Source organism: Cynoglossus semilaevis, chromosome 19, assembly GCF_000523025.1.
Source record: "Cynoglossus semilaevis isolate Cse_v1.0 chromosome 19, Cse_v1.0, whole genome shotgun sequence".
In the NCBI taxonomy this organism is placed as follows: Eukaryota; Metazoa; Chordata; class Actinopteri; order Pleuronectiformes; family Cynoglossidae; genus Cynoglossus; species Cynoglossus semilaevis.
Window position 1 is genome coordinate 8,929,884 of NC_024325.1, and position 25,002 is coordinate 8,954,885.

General features: G+C 41.7%; 1 protein-coding gene across 5 annotated transcripts in view; it reads right to left on the minus strand.

Annotated features, from left to right (window-relative positions):
• Positions 1-535: 535 nt before the first annotated feature.
• The window catches only part of mtmr4 (myotubularin related protein 4), a 31,296-nt gene continuing 6,829 nt past the window's right edge, over positions 536-25,002 (minus strand). For 3 of the 5 annotated variants that reach the window (XM_025065551.1, XM_025065552.1, XM_025065553.1), the window contains exons 3-19: positions 14,913-15,002; positions 11,199-11,315; positions 9,013-9,095; positions 8,666-8,832; positions 8,441-8,537; positions 7,210-7,323; positions 6,904-7,103; positions 6,205-6,333; positions 5,609-5,720; positions 5,276-5,471; positions 4,963-5,148; positions 4,598-4,768; positions 3,629-3,783; positions 1,955-3,428; positions 1,716-1,826; positions 1,536-1,624; positions 1,026-1,203 (exon numbers count right to left, since the gene is read on the minus strand). In XM_025065551.1, the coding sequence (XP_024921319.1) occupies positions 1,026-1,203; positions 1,536-1,624; positions 1,716-1,826; positions 1,955-3,428; positions 3,629-3,783; positions 4,598-4,768; positions 4,963-5,148; positions 5,276-5,471; positions 5,609-5,720; positions 6,205-6,333; positions 6,904-7,103; positions 7,210-7,323; positions 8,441-8,537; positions 8,666-8,832; positions 9,013-9,095; positions 11,199-11,315; positions 14,913-15,002 (3,669 nt within the window). Of the gene's footprint in view, positions 1,204-1,535; positions 1,625-1,715; positions 1,827-1,954; positions 3,429-3,628; positions 3,784-4,597; positions 4,769-4,962; positions 5,149-5,275; positions 5,472-5,608; positions 5,721-6,204; positions 6,334-6,903; positions 7,104-7,209; positions 7,324-8,440; positions 8,538-8,665; positions 8,833-9,012; positions 9,096-11,198; positions 11,316-14,912; positions 15,003-20,016; positions 23,358-25,002 lie in introns of those variants that run through there. The other 2 variants (XM_008332779.3, XM_008332777.3) reach the window with 2 other exon arrangements.

Genomic DNA, 25,002 nt, shown 5'->3' on the forward strand with positions numbered 1-25,002 from the left:
ACAGAGCCGTTCATCTAAAGCATTTCATCAGGAAAAAACAAACAAGGAATTTCCCTCTGTCACGTCACAGACCACCAGCTGCAACCTTCAAATGACTTTCTCCCGCAATCACATCAGGAAAGAGCAGCGTCCGTACATCTACGTTTCTTTTCCCGTGACACAGAAAGCACACATGCCACAGTACAAACAACGCGCAGCATTGCTTAAGTCCGTCCGTCCAGCTCAGTACGCCACACAGTGTGTTGAGTCACCGCGAGGCTACACTGGAGAAAAGCATTGGTAAAGACAGAACTACACTGACTGCGCATATACATAACTTTGCAAACACATTGCAGCAATGAACACATATACAAACCACAAACTGACAAGAGCTCATACTCGATGCAGTTACCCTTTTGACATTCAAGCTCCAAGAGAACAAAAGACGCAATGGCAGAGTAAACAGCAGATTTCTCCCTTTTACTCAGGTTTGGTCTCAGATTCCCTTAAATATATAACAGCTCGTAGTGCACAAAATAAGAATACAAAATTAGACTTTTCAACACTGTAGCAGCAATTCTTTTATTTTAAAGTTGAGAGCCTTTAAAAACAGAATTAGTAAAGGCTTTGGATTCGACCGTCACGTGGAAGTATGTACGATTGTCCGCTGAAGTGAGGGACGGTGTGTATATAAAGAGGGTGCAGGTGTTTGGTACTAATGGTGTGCGGGGGGCAGGCATGAGATGAGTTTCAGACAGCAGGATGTTGCAGCACTGCGGTCTGAAAACGCCTGTGAACAGAACCAGTGGATTCTGTAAGAAGAACCTCCCCTGCGCTAACGTCTCCATCTTTCACTTTTTTGTCTCCTCGTCACCTTTGCTAACACGGACTCGCAGTGCAAACCATGGGAAACAGTTCCTCCTCATATTCGTCCCCCTCCCACAGGCAAAACCACAGCAGGTTAGGGGTCACGACGGGGGCTCTCAGCTCATTGGTCCATAACAACAGGACAGAGCCGAGTTGGACCGCGCTACATATTGCTTCCCTCAGCTGGAGGCTGTGGCGATTGCCTTCTTTAACTGCTGGCTGCGGATCTCGCGGGTGCGGGACTCCAGGAGCAGATCGTGGCAGGTGATGCAGACCAGCACTGGATCGTAGAGCTGCTGGTCTGGGATAGGCAGCTTCAGATGACAACAGTCTTTACAGAACACATTGCCACAGTTCCTTGAAAAAAACAGAACACAAAAATCAGCTTTGCCGTGTCTGGTCATGAATCAAACCTAAAATCCTTCAAAAACAATTGTTAATGTGATCAGTTTTTTATACATTATTTTCATGTTGGGTTTACCTTGGCTTAAACTAACTTTAGTACAATAGGAATTGTACAATATTTCAGGGTTAATCAGCATGTGCAGCACCTTGGGTGGAAATTTTTGACGTTACATTTTAGGGAAAAATGGTCCTTAATGGCTTTAATCCCAATCTAACCATCCTGTTTGTTTTACATTTGTAGTTCAGTATTATATTCAGGCAAAGAAAGGAGAGTGAAAGCCAACCTGCAGTGGTGACGTCTCTTGGCTATCCAGAACTCACAGTCACAGTTGAAACAATGGGAAGCCATGTGATCAGGCACCCACCTCGTAACCTACACATGAAGACCGACAGAGGAACAGGAAGTAGAAGAATTAGTGCTTGAAGCGACCAGAGGGAAACAGTGATAGAGTAAAGAAAAAGACCTCTGTGTCTTTGCGTTCCACACGATCCCAGCTGCCCTCGGAAAGACGGTCCTCGCTGTGAGTAGACAGGGAATCCTCTTCGTTGCTGTTGTCAGATTCTCGAAGACACGTCTGAAACAGTGACAGTAAAAGTGAGAAGACACAGAGGATTTCAGGACACTTGTGGACAATCAACTGTCAATATTTGCAAATACCGCAGACCAGGAAATAAGAAACAGAACAAAACAAAAATCACTCACAATGTCATCCTCGTATTCGATTTCTGGCTCAGAGGGAGGGCTGCTGTACTGTTTACTTTCCAGCCTCATCTGCAGCTGTCGTACCTGCTGCCGCAGCACCTCCACCTCCTGCTTGTAGCCCGCCTCGATCTGCCGGAGTCGCTGCTGCACCGCATCCAGAGGAACTGGCAGCCCGTCATCATCCAGGTAGGCTGGTGCATTGGGTGGAAGAGGAGAACTTGAAGCAGACGGCGAGGTGTACGACACCGGGAGGAGCTGATGGCCTGCCAGTGAGTAGCTGTTGAAGGCAGCGGCGGCAGCAGCAGCAGCAGTAGCTGGGCTACACATGCCCATGTAGCCTGCACTCTTGGCTACAGACAGCCAGACGGGCTGAGAAGTGCTGCTGGGACGACAGAGAGCCTCCCTACGGCAGCACTGTGACCCGTTGGTTATGGCGAAACCCTGGGAGCGGAGAAGCTTGGTTGCAAGCCGACGGCTCTGGTAAGTGCTGGGCTGCAAGGCACGGCTTATACCAGAGGGACCGGCAGTGCTGCAAGCAGACTGCACCAGACCTCGGACGCCCTCCCAGTGGGAGCCGAGCAGCGACAGGTCTGTGAACGGGCTCTGGGAGATCAGTTTTTGAGCTGCTACGTGGGTACGGTTAACAGGTGCAGCTGGAATCATTAGTGCATGCTCTCTCCTCTTTGCTCCGTCTAACCTGATGTCTTCTTTCTCTTTCCTGGGCTGAACCTCGGGCTCTGATTCAGGCTGCTCCTCACTATAACATTTCACTGTCAGCTCTTGGCTCTCAGTGGGGAGTGGGAGAGGAGGAAGCTCTCCCTCGTCAGTGAGAGTTTCAGTGGAGTCTTCCATGGGAAGGAGTTGCGTCAGCTGCTTCATGGCCAGCAGGTCCACAGACTCTAGGATGCCATTCGTCTGACCATCATAGTGACCGTTCAGCAGCATGGTGGGTGTGGTGTTTGAGTGCTGAGTGCTGTTGCAGGGAAGAGGTAAACACGGCTCTGATTTGTGTGCGGGTGAAGTGGCGTTTTCAGCAGTTCTATGGGGGTTCTCTTCTTCAAGCAGAGACAGTGGAGGGTTTGAGATCTGAGGCAAAGCCTGCTGGAGGACAGGTGCGGCGAAAGGAGTGTGGGTGGATGCGAGCTGTTCCGTGAGAGTGATAGGAGGGAGGGGCAGAGAGGGCAGTGGCTGAGTGGTCAGACAACGCTCCTCTGTTGCCCCCTCATAGTTCTCTGCACCTGGTACATCGTCTGGTGTTTGAGCAGTCTGATGTGAAAGGCCATTCAGAATAAAACCAGGTTTGACCTCACTGGTGATCTCTATAGATGTTTCTTCTGTTGTGGAGGACAGCTCCAGTGAAGAGCGACCCTCCTGGCAGTGCTTGTTGAGATTGGGGTCACTGGATGTGCGGGTCAGAGGGGCACCATTCTCAAAAGCTGTCAGCAAATTATCCATGGATCGTGTTTTGGGAAGTCTTAATAGCAGAAAAATAGAAAAAAATTAAATGATTTTTGAGAAATTAAGAAGTGCAAGTCTTTATTTGGGACACCAGGGGGCGCACAGACCCTGTAATATTGTATGTAGAATTTCTGGCTCTGCTCATAGACCACCCAGTAGTAAACCAAAATACCAATTTTTTATTTTTTTTAAGCTTGTTTTTTTAAAGAGGTTTACCTGTCCAGTGAACGGGAGGTGAGCTCATCTCCTGCATTGTTTGGAGGAAGGTAAAGGTCCATAGAATCATCTACAGCCGTGCAGGGGGAGGACGTGGGCAAATAAACAGAGGTCCACAGCTGTAACGCACGAGTGTGGCAGACTGGCTGCAGCACCTGGCAGACAGATAAATGATTAGAACCCTCTCCAAAGAGAAATGCATAGTTTTCTAATGCTTTAACCAAACAAATGGGAAAGAAAAGCAGACAGATTTAATAGTACACCTCAGTGGAACATCTTCACAATCACAATTCACTTTCAGAAGTTTGACCCACTTGCTTTTATTTAACGAAGAAGACGTGTAAACAGAGCAAATACGATTCCTGCATCAGAGCTCACAATTAAACATTATGGGTGGGGGGGGGGGGGGGTGCATCTTTCATGTATGTGTTGAGATCATGGGAACAGTGTAGTTGTAAATAAAAAAGGATCCACATGATATTCAGATCAGTCGAAATAACCCCAGCACTAAGTGTACACGGAGGCATAACATAAATAGAATTTATTAAAACATTGGTTTATTTTGACTCAAGCAAAGGATTGTGAACACTTAATTAGTTAGTGGGTTCTAAAAACCCACTAAGATTTAATTAGTGGGTTCTGAAAATGACCTTCAAATAAATAGTCAGGACTTGACAGGATTGGGAAAGAGATGTTTGAGTGCCTGTTTTTAGTGGTTTATGTTGCACTGCACTGGTAATGACGAATGACTGTTATCAAGCAAACATCTGAAGTAGCATTTATTCTATTAATTTTGATTAAACCTAAGCTCTAACAGTGAAACAGTGTTAAAATGATTTACAGACAAGCAGAAGTTTTTGTGTTTTAATTAGGGGCTGTAGTGCTGATTTACTCTGGTATATGAATCACAGCATGTTACTGTTCAGCTTTATAACAATGTAAAAATGATTTTAAAAAATGTATAGGTACCATGTCATGACTGGGGATGTAGAGAAAGTTCTGAAAGTTCTTGTTTCCCATCCGAAGCAGCGACCACACCGAGCAGGTGCGTTTATAAATGTTCCGTGCTTCCCTCTCACGAGCGTTGTTGCACAGAAAGGTGCCGTAAAGACAGGAGTACGTGTGCTGCACCAACTTGACCTGGAAATACAGGAAAGACAAGACGTTAAAGGAGTTACATATATATGTAGAGAGAGAACTAAATAAAACAGTTCATTCTCTTGTTGATCTTTAAATTTCTTGTCTCACAAAAATGACGTGTGGCACAAACATCAAGTAAAGAGGTAAACCAAAGAATCAGAATCAGAAATATCAGGTTCTGCAGGACCACCCACCAGGAAGGCCTCGTTGAACTCAAACAGGCAGGGGAACTGTTTGAGCAGCTGGTGAATGCAGTCCAGCCATTGCAGGAATACGGGACACTGCTCGCTTACATCATCGGTGTTCTCCTGGTGGCCACAGCGGTCCCCAAACTTGTGACCAAAGTCAAGCCACTCTGTCTCCACAAGCACCTGGAAACCCTGTGAAGAACATACTCATCAGCATCGAAAGTAACAACACTGAAGAACGACCAAAACAATGATGATTCACATTGTAAAACAAACTTGTCATGTCATGAAACTGAAATCAAATGTTTCTGTGTCTCACTTCTAAGGTCCTGTAGTAAGGGTCTAGTAAGATCTTGGCAAGGGCTACAATCTGGGGTGTGCGGTCCCAGCCGTCTGAACAGTGAACAAGAACAGGGCGGCCGTCTCTCTCCACGGCTGAGCACACGAGCGTGGCTGCCTTGAGCATGACAGACAGGTGTTGCAGCCAGCGTGTGCTCTCCAGAGCTGAGAGCCAGCTGGAGGCAGAAGAGACAGATTAGATGGGTACAGATATATATATGGATCCAAATCTTTGGGTTGTTGCCTGACTGAGTGGCCACGGAGAGATACTGGAATACTTCAAAATCCCTAGGGGGCAAACAGATCGACTTACTTTCCCGGGTCTGGAATCTGACTGCAGACGGTTCTCAGAGCTTGGAAGCTGTTTCGGATGGCATGGATGTTGGCCATGCCCATAAACATCACCTCACAGTTGGGGTAGTACTCTGAGCACAAACAAACAGAAACAACTTAGCCTCACAGAAGCAACAGCAATACTATGTTTAGAAAAGGATATTTAACCATATAAATTAAAAGAAAAAATATTTGTGTATATACACCTGGATGTGAAAGTACATCAATAGCTAAATCAAAAAGTGAGAGCATACATTTAACTGAACACATGAGTATTAAGTAGGCGTTCATTACCCTTCATTCCACAGTTATGTTATTGAATGGTAGCACTGCTATAACATAATATTTAAGCTGCTTTTGGTTTTGTAATCTAACAGTTATTACACTACAGTATTTTTATTTCATAATCCATAATGATTTTTTGTAACATAAAACTGCTGTACCAAGTCTCTGTATGTGACTTAATAATATATTAATAAAATATTTTTTCACACTGGAGACTCAGGGGAATTGTGTAATTACATGTGACTAGAGAATTGAAATGGGAGAAATGTGAAAAAGTTTGTTTCCACTGACCTTCACATTCACAGCCTCCGCCCTTGGCTCGATTGGCCACTGCAGCAGTGTATGAGCGAGCATCCAGAATCAGCAGCTTCTGTGGCACGGTGTTGTCATCGCAGCCAGAGCCTCCTGTCAGTGAGGAGTCTGTACAGAAAACATTTCTTCATCATTTGATGTCTCCGAGCTGTAAAATCAACTAAAACTACAATACATGAAAATTCTGCACCAGGATGGTGAGGTTATCAGACGGCCTCTGCTTAAAACAGAAAACGTACTGTTAATCAATAATGTCCATCTTCTCTGAAGGGTCCAACCATAGTACATCTGTCACAAGTGGCTGGACCTTCACAGCTACCATAGAGGAAGACAGCTAATCAGCCCGGGGCTCTATCTGAACCATTACTCTCTACACTTGCAGACAGTTTTGGTTCAACCACTCATGGTGTCAAAGCTGCTTTCAGTTTTGCACTTAACTGTCAGAAGACGCAGTTATCATGTTGTACAATAACAGTAAGAGCAAAAATGTAGCAGAAAACAGTGTTTAAACTGTCAGGTTGTTCCTCAGAGATGTCGTTTGTTGGACTAAAAAGTTAAGTCGCATGTTTTAGAACATGGTTACTGTAGTGGATTTGATGAAAACAAATTTATCTAAAGAGTTCCAAGAAATCTAGGAGCCCGACCGCTGGACAATTACATACTAAACAGTGACGTTACCAAAGTCATTATCCAGGCTTTCAGCAGCTTCCCCTCGTTGCCGGCAGGCTGGTGTTGCACAGGTACCCTTGGCCCCAGTGTCCATCTGACAGGCCTTTGCTATAGATGTCACAAGATACTCGTCATCTGTGTTCCGCCATCCCCACCAGCTGATCTCAGGCTGGCTGCACCGAGAGATTACAGCCCCATTCTTCTGGTGTCTGAAATTTACATATATATATATATATATATATTAATAATGGGATATTGGAAGAAAAGATACAAAATATTTTCAAAAGATATAAATCCGTTTGAGTGTAAATTCACCTATAGACAACCACGGGGATCCTCTTCCAGGATCTAAAAGAAGCCACACTCTCCAGCTCCTTGTCTGTGATCCAAATTGGAACTAAAAGTTTCTGTGGATAGCTGGAGCACAGCCTACAGACAGGAAGGACAAGGAACATGACGTTAGCACAGATTAAAAAGTCTGGGACGTGCATTCTGATCCAGATGACTTTGTAACTGTGTCCGTCTTTTACTGAAGAAAAATGAAGGATAATTGAACATGCAGTACAGCCACACGCCAGACAAATGTTGTGTCTCAAATGTGTCCCTGAATGTGACGTTTAGGGGCAACAGCAACTCAAAGGCCTACAATAGAATTGTGTGTGTTTTTGTTTTGGTGTATGTGTGAATTCAATTGTGAGCTGAGTCATGGGCCTCAGCAGGCTACAGTGTGTTTAATTAGGCAGTTGTCCTCTACGTCTGGCTCCCTCAGCAGGATGCGTTGCCTGGACTTGTGAGCAGACTGAGCATTTCCTTTTATAACATTTTCAAGACAAGAAAGACAGTGGGAAGGAAAGAAGAGGTGAAGATGACCCTGCATTATTTCTGCTCACGCAGGTTTGACAATGTGATGTACATGTAGGGATGTCACAAAAACTCAATAGTACAATTATTTGGGGTATTAAGGGCAATGGTTAATTTATCGTTTAATGTTTCCTTAATACCGTATATTTCTCATGTTTTTCTAAGATGACAAACCAAATTGTTGTGTCACTTGTGAATCATTTGGCTCGACCCTGCAGTGATCATGATGTTGACTGTGGGATCACTAGAACCACTTCAAGCTCTTTTGTAATGTAAACCGGTCACTAAGCTGTTGCTTTATTATTTTACGTAATCATCTCTCCAGTCGAAAAGTCATAAATACATATCCTGCTGAGGTACGGTGAGGAAGTGAGCTGCCACTGAAGGTATGCTGAGAGTGCTAGTAGACACAGAAAGGAGTATCTGGAACACTGGATTATATGTAGAGAAGAGGATTAAGGATTATATTCTAACAGTTCTCTATTTACTCCATTCTAACTCTCCTAGGAAAAGCTCTTTCTGACCCCAGCTTATGTTTTAATGATCTCATACCCTCTACCTACTTTTAGCCCCAGTGGCATGTTTTTAAAAACCTCCCACTTTCTAAATAAGCACGACGAGACCTTACTATATTCTCTAGAGCATAAATGTTGTGCTATTTACTGTAAAGATATCTGGGACATACTTGTAGTTTGAGTTGATGTCTGAAACTCTCCAGATGTTCTGTGTGTCAAAGCCCATCCTCTTGACCTCCACTTCCATTCTTTGACGTACATGATCACCTAGAAACAGAAACATCAGGCACAGAGAGAGGAAACTATCAACAGAATATAAATAGTTTAAGGAGGACACAGCCCCAGAAGCGGGGTGTTTCTTAAGCTACTGTTGTAGTACTGTGACGTGGGCAGACCTGGTCGACAGAGGTGAACATGCTGGTCCTCATCGTCTGCGTTGCCTCCTAGGCACCAGGCATGGTAGGCCAAGGCAAACAGGTCCTCCAGGCGGGATGGATGAGCTATGGCCTGGTTCAGACGTTTGACCCATTCCTGGCACTGCTTGAACGTTGAGAAGTGGCATCTGTGGTGGACCCAGGGGTAAGGTTAAAAAAGAATTTGTGAGAACCAAAAGCAAAAGGTCTGTGCATTGGCACTGGTGTGAAATTGTTTTTATTTATTTATGTATTTATCCTATTTCTTTTAAGAAGTAAGGAAATAAAACTGTAAGCATTTTGTGTGAAACGTGAGCTGCTCTTCTTACCTCACGACTTTGGAGTCTTTGCAGATGATGTGCAGCTGGAACATATCTCTGCTCTCAACACTCTCTATGAGCCTGAGAGGCACCTGTAGGGGGAGACAGAGAGCACAAATGATCAGCATACTGTTTGTGTTTAACAGCAGACAGCATGCCTGCAAAAATGTTTTCATTCTCTGGTCTTCCACAGACTAAATTCAGGCAAAGTACCCAGTACACAGACTGAACTTATGGAGGAGAACGTCTACAGAGCTGGAACTGTAGCGTTTTGAAGTCGAGTCAAGAGAAGTCGAAGTGCTTCAAACAGTGACTCACGTGCAGTCAACTGTAGAACTTCATACAGAGCTTCTTTATAGTACTCGTCTCTGACTCATACATGTTAATTGCCCCTGGGCACAAATGACAGGGCAGTTTGGAGTTTAGAATTTTACTCAAGAACATTTAATCAAAAAGACAGAGGGAGCTGGGGAAGCTGTTCAAACTGAGATGTCGAAAGGAGAGCAGTGACTAAACACATTCAAAAGATGTGAAAGAAGTTGGTATTCCAAGTCACAAAGTACTCTGCAAAAGTTTTAGGTGGGTTAATACATTACACCACCCTACCAACCTTCTTTTTGCACCATTTTTTTGAGTATTTCAAGAATATATAAAAAACAAAACTCATTTACTGCAAGATTAAACGACAGTATGCAGAAGTTGTTTTTCTAATAAAACATCCAGTGCTAAGACTGTGCCCTACTCGATGGAACGTGTGTAGAAAATGTACACACTCATCAAAACATTTTGGAGAGTTCTCTATGTATATGTATCCTAAAAAAGTAAGTTTTAAAATTCATGATGCGAGTGTCTCTATAAATGGACACTTTAAGTCCTCACACGTGGCTACAAAACTGCAGCCTTTTTTTTATGTTTCACCAAAAGGCTCTCGAGGGATCTGTTATGATTTTATGTAAATGTAAAACCACTTGCCATGTGAAGATGAAGTCTGTGCTACTGCCCAAAATGCCTTTAAATCTAACTAAAAATAAGTAATGACTAACATCTTTTTAAGTCATGAGCAAAAAACAGTGCCTTTAGGTCTGACAATGTGCGTCACAATGATTCTGCAATTATCATTTACAGAAAATTAGTAAAAAAAAAGTCACTGCACTTGGTGCAAAGGGTAGGTGGTGTTTGTCATACATTATGGTACTCACAGATATGTCATTGTCCACATCTGGGTAGGTCTAAATCACAGTGACACATGGGGCACACAGAAAGAGAAAGGGAGGGAGGGAAGACAAAAGACAGGAGGAAATGGAAAGTGTGATTAAAACAAAAAAGTCATAAGACAAGGGGAAAGAAGAGTTAAAGAGAAAAAAAAAAGGACACTGAAGACAATGGAAGATAACTGAGAGGATCATACAGTGTGCTACTTGTAGCACATGACCAAATCAAATGGAAATGATAGAGGGAGGACAAACATGAGCGGGAGCAAAGGGCAGGAAAACAGCTCCAAAGTAACGGGGGCGGTTAGGATGTGAAAGGAATGAGTGGGTGAGAGGTTGTGGCCTGTTGGCATCTGTACAGAGTTCAGCCTAGGCTGCTAGGGCAAAGTCAGTCCTCTGGTTAGTTGAGAACAAACCTTGTCAGGTAATTATTTGGTAAAGTTACTCTGTATCAACTATTGCCCTCAACATCTTCGCCTTCTGACCTCCTTGTTTTCAAATGCCATCTTTTTAGGATGATTGAGACAGGGTCATAGGTGTCAGTGATTTGGTAAAGTGGAAAACTTTTGAAGCTAGTGAACGCAAACAATTGGGCTATTTGTCTTTGGCCGAGGCCTGACATCAGCAAGACCAAGCTGGTGAGCATTTGTGCCAAAGGAGGCTGGGCTTTAGTGAACCTACAAGTCAAATAAAAACTCTCCTGTCCAAGGATCACAGGGCCTGCCTCTAACTGGGGTATAATCCTCCAAACTAACAGAGTTGCAGTATTATTAAAATCTCTTGATAAGCTCCTACACTAAAAAATAAAAGATCAGCTTATTTTGCTTTGTGTGTTGTTAAATTCACATCATAAACTTCTGTCTGCATCTGTTGGCTGCTGAGTGATAAAGGTGGGAGGCAGCAACAGTGACCCCCCCAATCCAACAGACGGAATTAGAACACTTGTGGTTACTTCAGTAGATTTAGTGCTTGATATGAACTTACATTGACGACAGAGTCCTTGAACTTGATGTGGAGCCTGTAGTTAGAAATGGCAATGATAGCTTCATCAGAACGCCCGAGATATTCCACCCCTTCCCCCTGAAGAACTGGGAATGGAACCTGCCGGAAGGAGACAGAGAATCTGAGCTTTGTGCAGCAACATTATTGTCGGGTTCATCAATTAAGGACATGGTTAAAACAACCGATACTGGTCAGAGTGAACCTCAGTTCATACCCAGCCCCACGAGGTCATTTAGAACAGAAAAACCACCCAGGACCTCCAGGACCGTCTTGTTAGCAGAAACTAAAGCCTTCTGTGCACTCACAGAAATGACAAAAAAAGGAAACAGTGTGACTGTGCACTGGTGTTGCTGTCCAACTGGCACATTGTTATTTTACAGAAAGTGCTTTTGTGAGGTTAAGGCTGCAGAAAGGCAGACGGCAGCAAGGGGAGAACGACTGTTTCCTTCACTTTGACAGCACAGTCAGTGGAGCCAACAAAAAACCTCCATTAACAGTCCAACCTGTACTCATTTTATTAGAGCTCTGGGCTTTTGCTGCAAAAGACACACACATTAACATGATTGGTTCCCAACAGAGGTCAAAAGAGCACGTTTTTTTATGTTCACTCTGCTCTGACGCAGAGCCTGAGTTGAGAGGCTGAATAGGTGGGAGAGACACTAGCTTTTAAATGATTTCATATAAAACAAATTTGACTCTGACCCACTCCAGTAAAGGTTACTCAATTGATTATAGCAGCTGCATAATGGATTTGGAAATATTCCAGGTTTAAGATGTTATGTGTTTTATTATTTAAATTGTTTTCTGAAATAGAAAGTGTTTTAATTTGCTACTAACTTTGTGATACTTTCGCTTTATCACTATTGCATGTACTGATGTTCCTCTGGCTGAATGCACATGGTCATATCATCAGGCTTTGGGCTATTATTTGTTGGTAGAGTGGACAAGTGTTGCTTGGAGACAACATTACCTCACCCTACATTAGCACGGATTGCTGAGTCACACAGAGGAGGACAGACCCACTGGTGCATGGTAAAGAGAGACCGTGTAGCCAGGAAGACAGGGACTGCATATAGATGCCAGAAAATCCAGCTCACTTGAAACCACATCATCAAACACAACTGAAAGCACAGCCGTGGTTAGAGAACAGTACACATGCAGGATGGGACTGACAGACTACCTTACAATATTTGGCTTGGGTTAAAATATGGTTTAATTCTTACAAAAAAAAAAAAAAACACACATTTTAATTAACTTAAAAAAAGAACAAAACACCAGAAGCAGTCACCGTCTTTTAGGAAAAGTACGAATCACTAATTGACAGGAGATAAAACACCATCAGTGCATGAAGTTTGTAGACTCCTGCTCTGGAGAAACCCCTGACATTTATCACTGCACCTGCTGCCGCTCATCTCTCACTAAAAATGAGTCTGTGAGCTCAGACAGAAAGTGTGATGAGGGAGAGAACAGCTTAACCTGGAGAATGGAGCACGTAGGGTCAGCGCACAGCACACAGCACACATGCCATGATCACAGCTATATTTAGGAAGCAGTTACTATGGGTATTAATAAAAACCCAATCTTTAAATAGTTTTATTTAGTATTTAAATAATAATGAATAGTTAAAGAGTTGGAAATTCTTAAAGGATTCATTCAGACACAGACTGCTAAGTCAGGCTGCAGACAGAAAGCTCGTAAATCATGAGCGGTTGAATCATATTGTCTCAAACACCACCATGCTTTTACTTCCAAAGCCAAAAAGGTGTGGCCACAGCTGCTGAAGATAATTAAAATTAAAAAAAGAGACTAAAGAAAGTGAAAATAATTCTTGCATTTATCATGAATTTAGGAAAACAGAACTAGTTTGCACAAATGACTACGCCAACAGCAGGGGCAGAACAGAAGGCTGAGATGAGGACGCGAGGTGATTGAGCTCTGCTGTAGAAAAGATTCAGGTTGTCCTGCTGAGAGTGCTATAGTTAATATGCAGTATGGACGAGAAACTATATTTAACATGCTGGGCTCCAAAAGTAGGAGCGTGAATTAAAAACAGCTAGCAGAGGCAGCAGCTAATGTACTTTGTCATGTTTTCTCCACCGAGGCTTTCGCAGCAGATTTTTAAATAAAAGTCATTATTAAGACACCAACCTGGAGAGTCGTGACTTCCAGTTGTGGCTGGCTGTTAGTGAGCACATGCACTTGAACAAAAGCACAAACAACCCCTGAGGATGGAGCACAGCTTGCACGTACACAAACGATAGGATTGTTAAACATGTTAGGAAATGCCTGTAATTTGCCCCCAGGGAAACTGTGATTTAAAGATCACAGCTGATGGAAGTGTAAAAACAAAAACACTAAAGCAGAGCATAGTGTGTCATAGTTGCACAGAAGAAAAACAATGTTGGAAAGTGAAACAGAAACTGAACAGAAAATAATAAACTGCAGATTACAGATTTGTTTTGCAGACCTTTTGCACAAGCTTTCATGTCTGTTGTGAGCAAAGGAATCCATTTTCATTTAGTACCTCATTACAGTTCATCACTTTATTTTGTAAGTTGTTAAACAGAAAAGAGAATATGTGACTGAGTGCAGTTTGTGAGAAATATCTTATAATTACTTGTTATGAGAATAAGTACTGGAGGGAAAAAAAAATAAAATCGGAAATCAGAATAGGCCAATATTTGCAATCGATGCTTCTCCATTAGAATTGTTTACCTGTGGAAATACACAGTAATGCAACCTAAAATATGCCGAGAGGCCAATAAATCTCTAAAGGCAGTCGCTAGCTGTGATCTTATCTGAGACAGCTCTTAGCTATCTGTGACTCAGAGAAGACCAACTTTAAATAATCGAGTTTTAAAGTTCACAACATTTAGTAGAAAAGTGAACTTGGGTCATAGTACATGGGCCAACCATATTCTTACCATGGTCAGAATACCAGTGACTGAAACATTGAACATACAGTATCTGTCATGAGGGGCAATTATCACATCTTGTGAGCAAAGCCTGGTCTTCTAACCTAATGTATTTCCTTGCTGTTGTGGAAGAGGGAAGAGATGTTGAAGAACAACGTGATGCTGGTGTCTGCAGTGTACGTCCTGCCTTAGTTTGCCTGCATTTCCACAGTGCGCTTTGCAGATGTCAACAAAATGATGAGTTCAGCTGAGTTGAAGCTTACATTAGCTTCCCTCACTGACTCATCAAGTCTCTGCATCATGGATGATGATTGGAAGGGAGGCAGGATGAATTTAGAAACTGGTAAAGAGTATGGTAGCATCCAAAACGTAGATGATTCCAAATGGTACACAAACAAATCTGTAGAAGTCTTTAGAAAAACAGTGATAATGTCTCTTTAACAGAAGAATGATGTTCAGCTCCATAAACCAGGAGGACACAGAACACATCGTCTATAACAGTTTTGTAACGTGTATCTTCACTGTAGTTTTTTCCTACTTCTAATTATACTCTTACACTTATACTAATTGCTTTTATTAGTCGACCGATGAATCAATACATTTGACAACATCATTTGCCCGTCATAACTTCCTAAGTAGTGTTTGTTTAGTTTGCGTCTTAGGAAAGAATGTTGTTGAATTAACCTTTGTCAAATATATCAGAGAACAAAATCAGCACTCCATGTACTGATGTCATCCAGACATGGCCTACTGGCCTTAAAGAGAAGTGTGGTCATCTCACCTGAAGGCTTTCATCCTCCTTCACCAGCTCCTTTGGGGGGAACAGGTCCTTCGCCTTGATGTACTCCAGACTGGGAGGTCCCTCTTCACCCTGTCACAGACAATAAACACAGATGTCAATGTAAGATGACTACTGTTCTCTTGTTGATGCAGTCGAGTTATCAGCAAACAACTGTAGTACATTTTAAGTTTAGAGGGAAAGACAAAAATATATACTGTATATATTAAATGAAAGGTCAGTCCACAAGAAAGAAAATGTAAAAAAAAATTTCAAAAATATTAAAAAGAAAAAAAAAGCTGAGATAAGTTCTAGCCCTGCTAAACATGTACATGCCAGTGAAGGATGGTTTTATAGTTTACTATTTAAAAAAACAAACTTTATTTTTACCGGACAATGACATTGATAACTTGAGTTCTCAGGACTCTCTGGCCTACAAACTAAGAACAAACTCAATAAATGTTTGTTCTTTTTATTAAGAAAAGGTTGCGGTCCTTAACTAACTTTAAAGAGACACTGACAGCTCCCCATGCTGAAATGGATGGTAATAGATGCTCGGCTAAAATTAGACTGCGACTCTTGAAGTTCAGTCGAAAGTGACAAAAAAGGAACAAAGAGGACGGTCAAACCTGTCATCAGTGTGACTGTCTGCAACTACAAAGAACCAGCTGGTCAGTCATACCCATGGTTAATAAATAAACACTAAAACCGGCCCTCTCTTCAGCCTACAGTTCAACGTGCATCTGAATATGGGATTTTAAGACGAACCAGGTTGTAAATCATCTGCTGCCAACAGTGTGGATTATGTCTTTTCACCTTGACCACATCTGTCATTTCTGCTGTGAAGTTACCTCTGTTAAAAAATGACCTTATTTTGAGTTCAGGCTGCCTGGAAACACTGTTAACACTTTCTCTTCATAGGTTTGGGCTTCTGCATCAGAGGACGATGTGTATCGCTAACATTTCTTAATAAAAACAGATTTGGAGTCTTGAAAGATGATGAGGGGGACATCTGTGGTTTTAACAAAAGATAAAAATGAAAACGTCATGATGTCTGATTACGGGGACCACCTGCAACGTTTACAATCTGTCTGTTCAAAGAGGTCGCACCCCAAGTCCCTCTCCAACGCAGCACTCAACCCGTGACCTTTGACTTGTCCTTACAGCATCCAGACGATGAAGCAGCTGTAGCTCATCAATTTTACCGTCCCACACCCTAAAAATAGATGAACTATGACAATGACAATCTGTCCAGGGTATCTAGTAAGGAACTGTGGTCATTACAGGTCTCACACTGTTGTGGGGCAGACTAAAACAGAAACTTCCAGTCCGGGTAAAGATTCATCAGGTTTTCATGCAGTGAATAAGGATCTTGTGTCAATTCTGAAGGCTACCATGATTTGCTGAAGAATCTTTCGTCAAACAGTCTCTCACCTCAATGAAATTCAATGCTCATTGGTAAAGCAGACCCTGCAAAGAACACACGCATACACACACACGTCACTCTATCTCCTTAGTGCGTGTGCATCGTCCACTGCGGCACTTGGAAGACACTTGGCTTCTTGTGCTTGTTGTTGCAGTGCACTATGATTCTGTATCTACAACTACAGTTAACTTAAAAGGGGAAACAGATGAGAGAGGACGTGTGTTGTCCTGCTACATTAATCTATATCACAATATGCACAGTACGGTGAGCAATTCTGGTTAAAATGTCACACCATTCCACACTTATATCCATACTAATGGGCAATCTCCAATTTGCATGGTTTTGGACTGTGGGAGGAAACTAGGAGTACCAGAGACCAGCAGATCCACAGAAGATGGAAAAAATAAATGAATAACAAAATAATTCAAAATGATATTAAGAAAATGTTGGAAACAACAAAACAAAACTGGAGCTCTGATACAGGCTTTTACTATATTACATGGAGAATACAATGATCCCACTGTGTTAACTTTTTATTATCTTACTACCTTTTCTCTCAGTGCTACTCTTTAAACTTCTACACTGAGTCTCTGCTGCTGTTTTGAATTTGTCTAGACTTTAACAGCACCATGCTGCTATGACCCTGAGTTTCCAAAAAAGTACATCCATCTGTCAATCCATGCATTTGAAGAAAAAGCAACCTCTGTATGTCACTTCTGTCTGAAACCAACCTCAAACAACCAGGACAGGCACAAGATGAGACAAAGTACAGTCATCAAAAGGCATGGAATGCTGATATTCTGGATGTAATTTTTGCTAACCGGTGCACTGTTTACACTAAGGTAAAAAAAAAATTATATTAAAATTTTAACGTAGTGATTATTTCAGTGAATGAGGAAAAAGGTACTGTTTTTACTTCCACTCACCCACACACACTAGACGGAGCACAGCTTGTCCTGTACCTGCCACGTTTTTGCAAAGTCACTGCTGTGAGCCGGTGCTCCCTCCCCCACCTTCATGCACACCAGCAATCAAACCGCTGAGGCTGATGGACATGTGCACACACTCTCACGCTTACAGCACAATGTGCCGTTTGAATATGAATGTCACAGTTAATAGTACATCAGACACCGTAAAAACCACAGATTTGCTGTGTCACCGACAGCACAGACCACTGAAGAACACTGATCTAACGTAGCTGCTGTTGTGTACGTGTGTGTGAAACCACATACAAACACACATACACACAATATCTAGGGATCATAAGGGTTTCTGTGTGAATGGAAAACTAATGACAACATAAAGGTAGAGGAGGTGGGGACATGGAAAACGAGACATCCAGTTCCTGGTTGCCATGGCTACAACTACCTCTTTTTGTAGCTACAGCACATTTCCCTGTAAAGCCTGGACATTCAGTTGTCTTAGCGTGCCAGATTATTTACTTAATATGACCATGGCTTTGGTCCAGGGTTGAGCAGATTAGAGGATCTCTATATAATAAAGAGATGACCTATATGTGAGCTTAAAAGTTGGGTTTTTTTTAGAAAAGGAACAGTCTGAGCAGAGTTCAACAGCACCAGAACAGGACAGACATTTTTCTTTCTTTCTCCTGCCCTCAAAGAGACTTAATATTTCATAAACCACCAAGTTATAAATGAACTGCTGCAGTTCAGGCTTATGCTATAACCAGGGAAGAGTCTGAGTGTTAGGGAAATCATTCTTCAGTAGGTTCAAGCACAGTGTATTAACCTATGATGTATAATGTCAGGTTTGTCATTGACATTTAGTTTGTGTTCAGGTTCAGGAAAGTCTGTGTTTAAAATGTGTCCCTTAGTTCCACTGTGGTCAGTATGACTTCCTTTGTGTCACAACAACACCACAGGGTCATCCTCTGTTTCCTTCCTTATTATTAGATGAATGGTGTCATGGAGGGCAGCCAGACCTGTGCAAATACAGACCAGTACATCTTAAGAAGCTGTTGGACATCATTGTGGGGTAGTGCTGGACTATAACAATAATAATAAAATACAAGTCCTGATACATTTTTTATTTTTCCAAAATTCATATTTGATCAATAGATTTTTTTCCCAGCAGGATGTAAACAATAGTGTCAAGTTTCACATAAGAAGACTGGCATATTCAATTCAATATCCACAGGGTCTATATATTGAATTATATAAGCGCTGGAGCACAGAAAGAACTGCTAACTCAGCTACAGCAAAGATACAATGAAGAGTGATTGTAAATTGTGCACAGACTGGCCACAACAAAACCAGATAGCTGCTATTGAACAAACTTTGGAACGGGTTCTAAGATTTCATAGGTTTTCTTTTTTAAAACCTTCTTTCCCCTTTCTCCTGTGTTTTATACGACAAGAGCTATTAAGTGACATTATGTTCCTGTGTGGAGTTCTTATTCATTCCTTTTAGAAACATTAAAAGGAAATTTAATTAAATTTCATGAGTGTCTTTTGTGTGTTTTTTAAGTGGATGATACTTCTGACTGCACCTGGAGAAAAATGAAAGAACTGATGCAATGATGTATCATGTTTGGGAGAGACAACAGCATCATGCTGAAACTCATCATGTACAAATGTATGCAGCCATCAGACTGATATGAATGTTATTCAGTCTTTACATTGTAATACTTCTGAATACTTATAAGAATGCCATAAATTATTATCCTATCAATTAAAGCATCAGTAGTCTAGTACACTGACAGTGTAGGACATAGCCATTCAAATGTCAAACACTGTCTACTGCAGTTCCGTGCATTGAAATATCAAGAAAGTCTGAGATCTTGCTTACAACTATGTGTTTACAGATGTTATACGTTATATGTAAGATAAACATAAATAAGAAAATATCTTTCAAGCCAAAAAACAATTCTCTTAACAGTTAAGCTAACAGTTAAGTTAAGAGTTAAGCTTCTTACCACAACTCAAAACAACTGTCTGATTGGTTAGTAATTGGCAAAATGTTATTTACATTGACATCATCGTCACAGTTTTTTGTGTTGCCACTCATCAATTTCAGCTATATATCTCCTCGCTTGCTTGTTTCAACCACAAATAAGGCCCGACAGCTATTGTTTTTGTTTTTTTATCTTAATATATTTTATAAAACCTGGCACAACATACCTATCCATCTGTCCTGGAGTTTACAATGCTGACACCTCACAGGTGCATGTTCGGGGCAAATGGTCACATGACTGTCCTGATGAACAAACCAGTTCACTTTTTGTGTGTTTTTTTTAAATTAATTTATGAGGTTTAGTACTAAGGTCAGGGATACTGACCCTACTACTAAAGCACTACTTACTGCAGGTTATCCACTGCAGTGAAGGCATAGCAACACAGGTTCCACATGCCTGATGGCTGATAGGCCTCATTTCTCCTACCAATGAACAGTCAGAGCAACATGTAGTAAAGACGGCGATAAATCACAGGCGGCGCATATTCAATCATTTCTATGGGGAGTTACCTAAGAACTGCAGCAATCCGCAGTCGACCATCCCCCCTACACCTCCCACACCCCTCTACATATCACCTGCTGACTGGCAGATGCATACACACACGCACAATTCAATTTTGGGAGAAGGGCTTTAATACACACCCATCTTACAGGTATAATTCACACAGACCAAAGACAATATATACATATCTTGGATATGTGGACTCACAAAGCAGTTGAGCATCGAGCAAGAAACTCTTCCTGCGAGGCTCATGTCGAGGAGAGGCAGGGCTGTGCCGGAATGACACGCAGCCTATGGAGCAGCAGCACGACTAGAGCACGAGGAGCCGGCATAACCATTCTTCTCTCAGCCGGAGCCTCTCCACTCCTCTCCCTCTCCCTCTCCAAATCCCCCTGCCTTTTTTGCCCCACCACCACCTTTTTGGAAGTAACCCCCTTTTGAAGAGGTACTCTTTTGAAGAGTACACCCAGATAGAGTGTTCTTTCAGGAACGCATCCCACAACCCCACACCACTCCCCAATCACTAGTATTAGAAGAATGCCCTTGATACACTGAAGATGGAAAAATAGTCCACAGTGTAAACAACGGCAGCAGTAGTCCACATGATCAGCAAGGTGATGGAGACGCGCAGCCTTATCAAACTATGGGCATTGTATGGAGGGAATCTGTGAAAAGGGAAAGCTGTAGAGAAAGACAGACAGAGGGGACTGCCTGATGCTAAGCTCCACCCTCTACCTCCCTCTCCCACATTCACGTGCTCGCACACATTTCTCGCTCTCATCCCTTACTCCTCCCCGCACCCTTCACCAGGACCTCCTCATAAATATGCTTCTCCCCAGCGATGAAGCGGCAAAGCGTAGAACGTAGGACTACAAATGAGAAGATGCTTGGATTGCCGTGCATGCATCAGCAAACAACACAAGCACAATGAGCTCACAGCGTGTGCCCTCATAGTTTTGTCACCGAGCAATGCTGATGATAAAAGCACAAGCGGACACTCTGCCGCAGAGACAGAGAGAAGATCGAGTCGGGAGGTTGAACAGCATCAATCAAAACGCTGGCCACATCTGACTGATGTATTGCAGAGAGAGTTAGGTGGCACAGCAGAGAAAATGGAGGGTGTTAAGGAGAGCGAGCCTATGCGGAAATCTCTGATGACACAGCATTCTACAGGAAATCTTCCTTAGTGTCTTCTTGGCAGTGAAACAAGTGCAGTGTATTGCTGCTCTGTTGCGACACCCCCTTTTTTATTTTCTTAAAAAGCCTTGGAGGTCACTGGCTGTATTTGGTGTGTACTGTGCCTTATACACTACAGAAATACACGACCCATCCCCCTCCTACCTCAACCTCCTTCCTGGTAGAGTCGTGACAGCCACTCTTGGATATGATGAGCCCATATTACGTAACACATACAATATGAAGACATCAGAGGCCGGCTGCACCACACAGCATCACTGAATGGACTAATTAAATTACACACACTCCACTCAAATAATTTCAAAATGGTAGTGCTGTTGTTTACGTAGATTAGACACATTAAAAATGTATATTCTAAAGTATGATTCCACGGTATCCACATCAGAATTTGATCCACATTACAGTGTGGGGGGAAAAAAAGAAATGACATAAATGAACATTTTAAGGCTGCGCCATGGAAGAACGGTTAATGCTCTCGCCTTACAGCAAAACGACAGTTTTTTTTTTTATCCTTGTGACGTCACAGGCAGGCACCTCTGAATGGAGTTCTACTGTTTTGTTCTCTGGGTTTCCTCCCACAGTCCAATCGTTGTTTGCATTTCCACAGATTATAGAGAAGTATTAGAAAAAGCAAAAGAGTAAAACACCAAAAAAATCTGTTTTTCTTAAATCTTGCCCCTAGACAAGCAGTCTTTGCAGAACCAGCCTAACTGATTGTCAAAGATCACAAGAGTGCGCCTTATGCAAGATAATATCTGTAGAAGCTTCACTAGAAGCTAGTGTTGCTTGGTGACAAAAATGAATTTCTGTGAAAACCCACCTAGTAAATAAGTTGTAACATTCTATTTTAAGCCAAGTGCTCATTTAAAAAGACATCATAACTAACCCACAGCCTTTCACATTTGATATTAAATTTTTTTTATTTATTAAATTCCTTATGCATAAAACTGTTTACTGTGTCCAACAGGCAGAATTGTTTCCTAATGCGTAACAAAAAAGTAAACCACAGGCATTAAAAAAAGGTTAAAAAATAATAATTAGGCAGGGTCAGAAGGTCTGGACTAATGTACAAAGTGCAAACGAATATAACCTAGTGCTAAGGAAAACAGTATTGAGTGACTGTGTAAAAATTTAAAAACTCAGACTCTGTAAACAGAGCAGGGTGAAGTGATGCGGTCCGTCCCGCCTGGCCCCTAACCTTTCAACCTGCTCAGCCCCGCCTCTCTGTAACCTTTAGCCCCAGTCTCCCTTGCTTAAGACAACACAATAACAACAATGGCGGGTGCCAGCCTATCTGTGACCGTGCTAATTCGGCTACTTGGTGTGCTGCAGCAAGTTATTCCACTTTTGCAGCTCTGGTTTGAGCAGCAAAGGTTCATGCACAGTCGTATCGTATTGTATTGTAATGTAGCCGCGTATGGCTTTAGATAAATCAAATATTGTTCCTTTATATTATATCTAAAAAACTCCCTCCAAACCAGCTCCAAAAGTGAGCACTAGATCCAACCTCCTGTGTTTCATGGTTTATTTTGAGAAAGGAGGGCATCGAGTCACCAACACACAACATAAGCCTACATGTTAACACACAAGTTCAGAATTATTGTCCTTCCTCAAAACATATTTTCCCTTAGTGTGTACATGTTTTAGCAGTTTAAAATTTTACAGACTTAAATTAAAATCTACATTTTGTCACACGATATTTCTATTATAAAACAAATAATGCAAGAATCAGGATCGTTTTTAAACATCAAACACACGTTGTGATGCTACGTCCGGACATTTAATAACACACACTCACATACAAACGGGTGAAAACACCTACGTGAGCAGGTGATGTCATCCGCAGCATGAACACAAACATGTTTGCTTGGTCTTCGCTCTAATAACTTCCATTCAGTGTTCTGTACAAACCCTACCAGGTTGGATTACAGTGAGCTGTGCTACTGAGGGCAGGGTGAAACAACACTGCTGTCCTCTTTTCCATGCTTACATTATACCGTTGACAATATCGCTGCACGAGTGGACAACTACAAGAACTCTATACTTGTAGTTTTGTTTCAGGGGGAAAAAGCTGGAGGCCGGAGAACAATTAAACACTGCCTCACAGGAGGATTAAAGGTGTCACATTACCGGTGGAACAAACTGCCAAAGCAAGCCTCTTATAGTCTGTAAAAGTCTTTTAGTCTGCATGTTAGATGCATAAGTAGAATAGTAAAACAAATGCACAAGTAGAACAGTAATACAAATATTTATATAACATCTCCTTATGTTTTAAAAATTGCCTTTAGATAAAAGACAGGTAACATTGTATTTCCAAAGCACTTATGTCATAGTGTATGTGTAAAGATATGAAATTAAAGTAGTAATTAAAACCTTTCCTTAATTAAAACCTTTGTGTATGGAGAATTATGAGTTCTGTAAGTACACGTCACTGTAAAGACGCAATACTTATGGTTACTCTGCTACATTACTTCCAACACTAATAATGCATTACTGCCAGGCTGATGCTATAAATGATCAATACAATCAGCCCTGCCAGTGCATGACTGTCAAAGAACACAAAGTACAAAACAAAACAGTATAATCTCCACTTGAGTTTCTGAATTTTATTTATTAAAAACTAAACTCAAGCTGCAGCTTTATTTCTGAAAAATGTCTTATATTAACAGTGTCCAGGATTTACAAGTCGACTTCAACTTTCTTTTCCAATTGACTCGACCTTTAAAACCAATTGCCAGGAATATGACTCAACTCATGATGTTTAGCCAGAACCTAACTTTAATGAGTGACTTGGACTTGAAACCTTGGAGACATGAAAATCTAGTACTACCACCTACTGGGTTCATTTCAATTAAAATGTTATTCTATTCAGACATGTCATGTTCACTTGCAATGGGAAGAGAAACACAACAGTGGGTACCATTCCCATATTTTATATTACTGTACTTTTAGTTTGTTTTAATTGCAATTCCTGCTAGGAATACCATTGAGTTTCAAGCAAGTGTGGAGAGCACAGTATACAATTCAAAAATATGTATAGTGCGTGTTATAAATTTAAATGAAAAACCAACTGAGGAAGAAAGGTAAAACAAACAAACAAACTGAACTTTAATAATATCTGCCTCAGTCAACAATGTTTGTTTATTAGCTCTGGCATCAATAAGGCTGAGCCCTCGAACATGTGTCCCACGAAAAGGTTGAGAGTCGGGCATGAGGCCACGGTGGCACTTTGTGGAGCCAGAAGAAAAAACCAGGCCACACAAATCCTCTCATTACACTTCCTATTTCTGTCCCATGAAAGCTTCTGTGTTATAAAGAGTGTCTGCTTCTGCCCCATGTGAAAATCCACTTAATAGGAGTCGAAGGTTAGAAAAGAGGATCAAACTTAAAGTGCAGGAAATCAAGTGTACTATACGTTGTATACATATATACGTATGACGCTAGAGGAAGTTGGAATATAAAGAAGAAAAAGTAATTGTGTGTCCTTGGAATTATATGTACTGTTTTATAAAATACTTACAATTATCTGTCTCTTAGTTGGAACAGGATGAGACATAGACATATTTGTCTCACTTCGGGAAATCTTGTGATCCTCATCAACAAGTACATGTACCAGCTTGCATTAGCCCAATAATTACATGATGATGACAATGTTACATAATACAAGGGAGCGTTGATTCCTCTAGGCCACTAGCAGCCACTAGAGGGCAATCAGGGCATCTCTAGCCAAGAGACTAAAACTGTGGTGAAGGTGATTACCCACTGTGCTACTGCACAATAAAGAGCCGTAACAGAGACACGGGAGGTCAGCAAATAATGTGCAACCCTAGTATACTGCACTTTTTGTGAAGCGTGACTATATCTAAAGTCCAGATAAAGTTAGGCTGTTGCAGATATTTTCAAGTCCAAGTTTTAAGAGAAATGACAACAAACTTCCAGAACCACAGAGAAATGAAGTCCCAAAAATAACCAGTAGGTGGCACTCAGCATGTGATA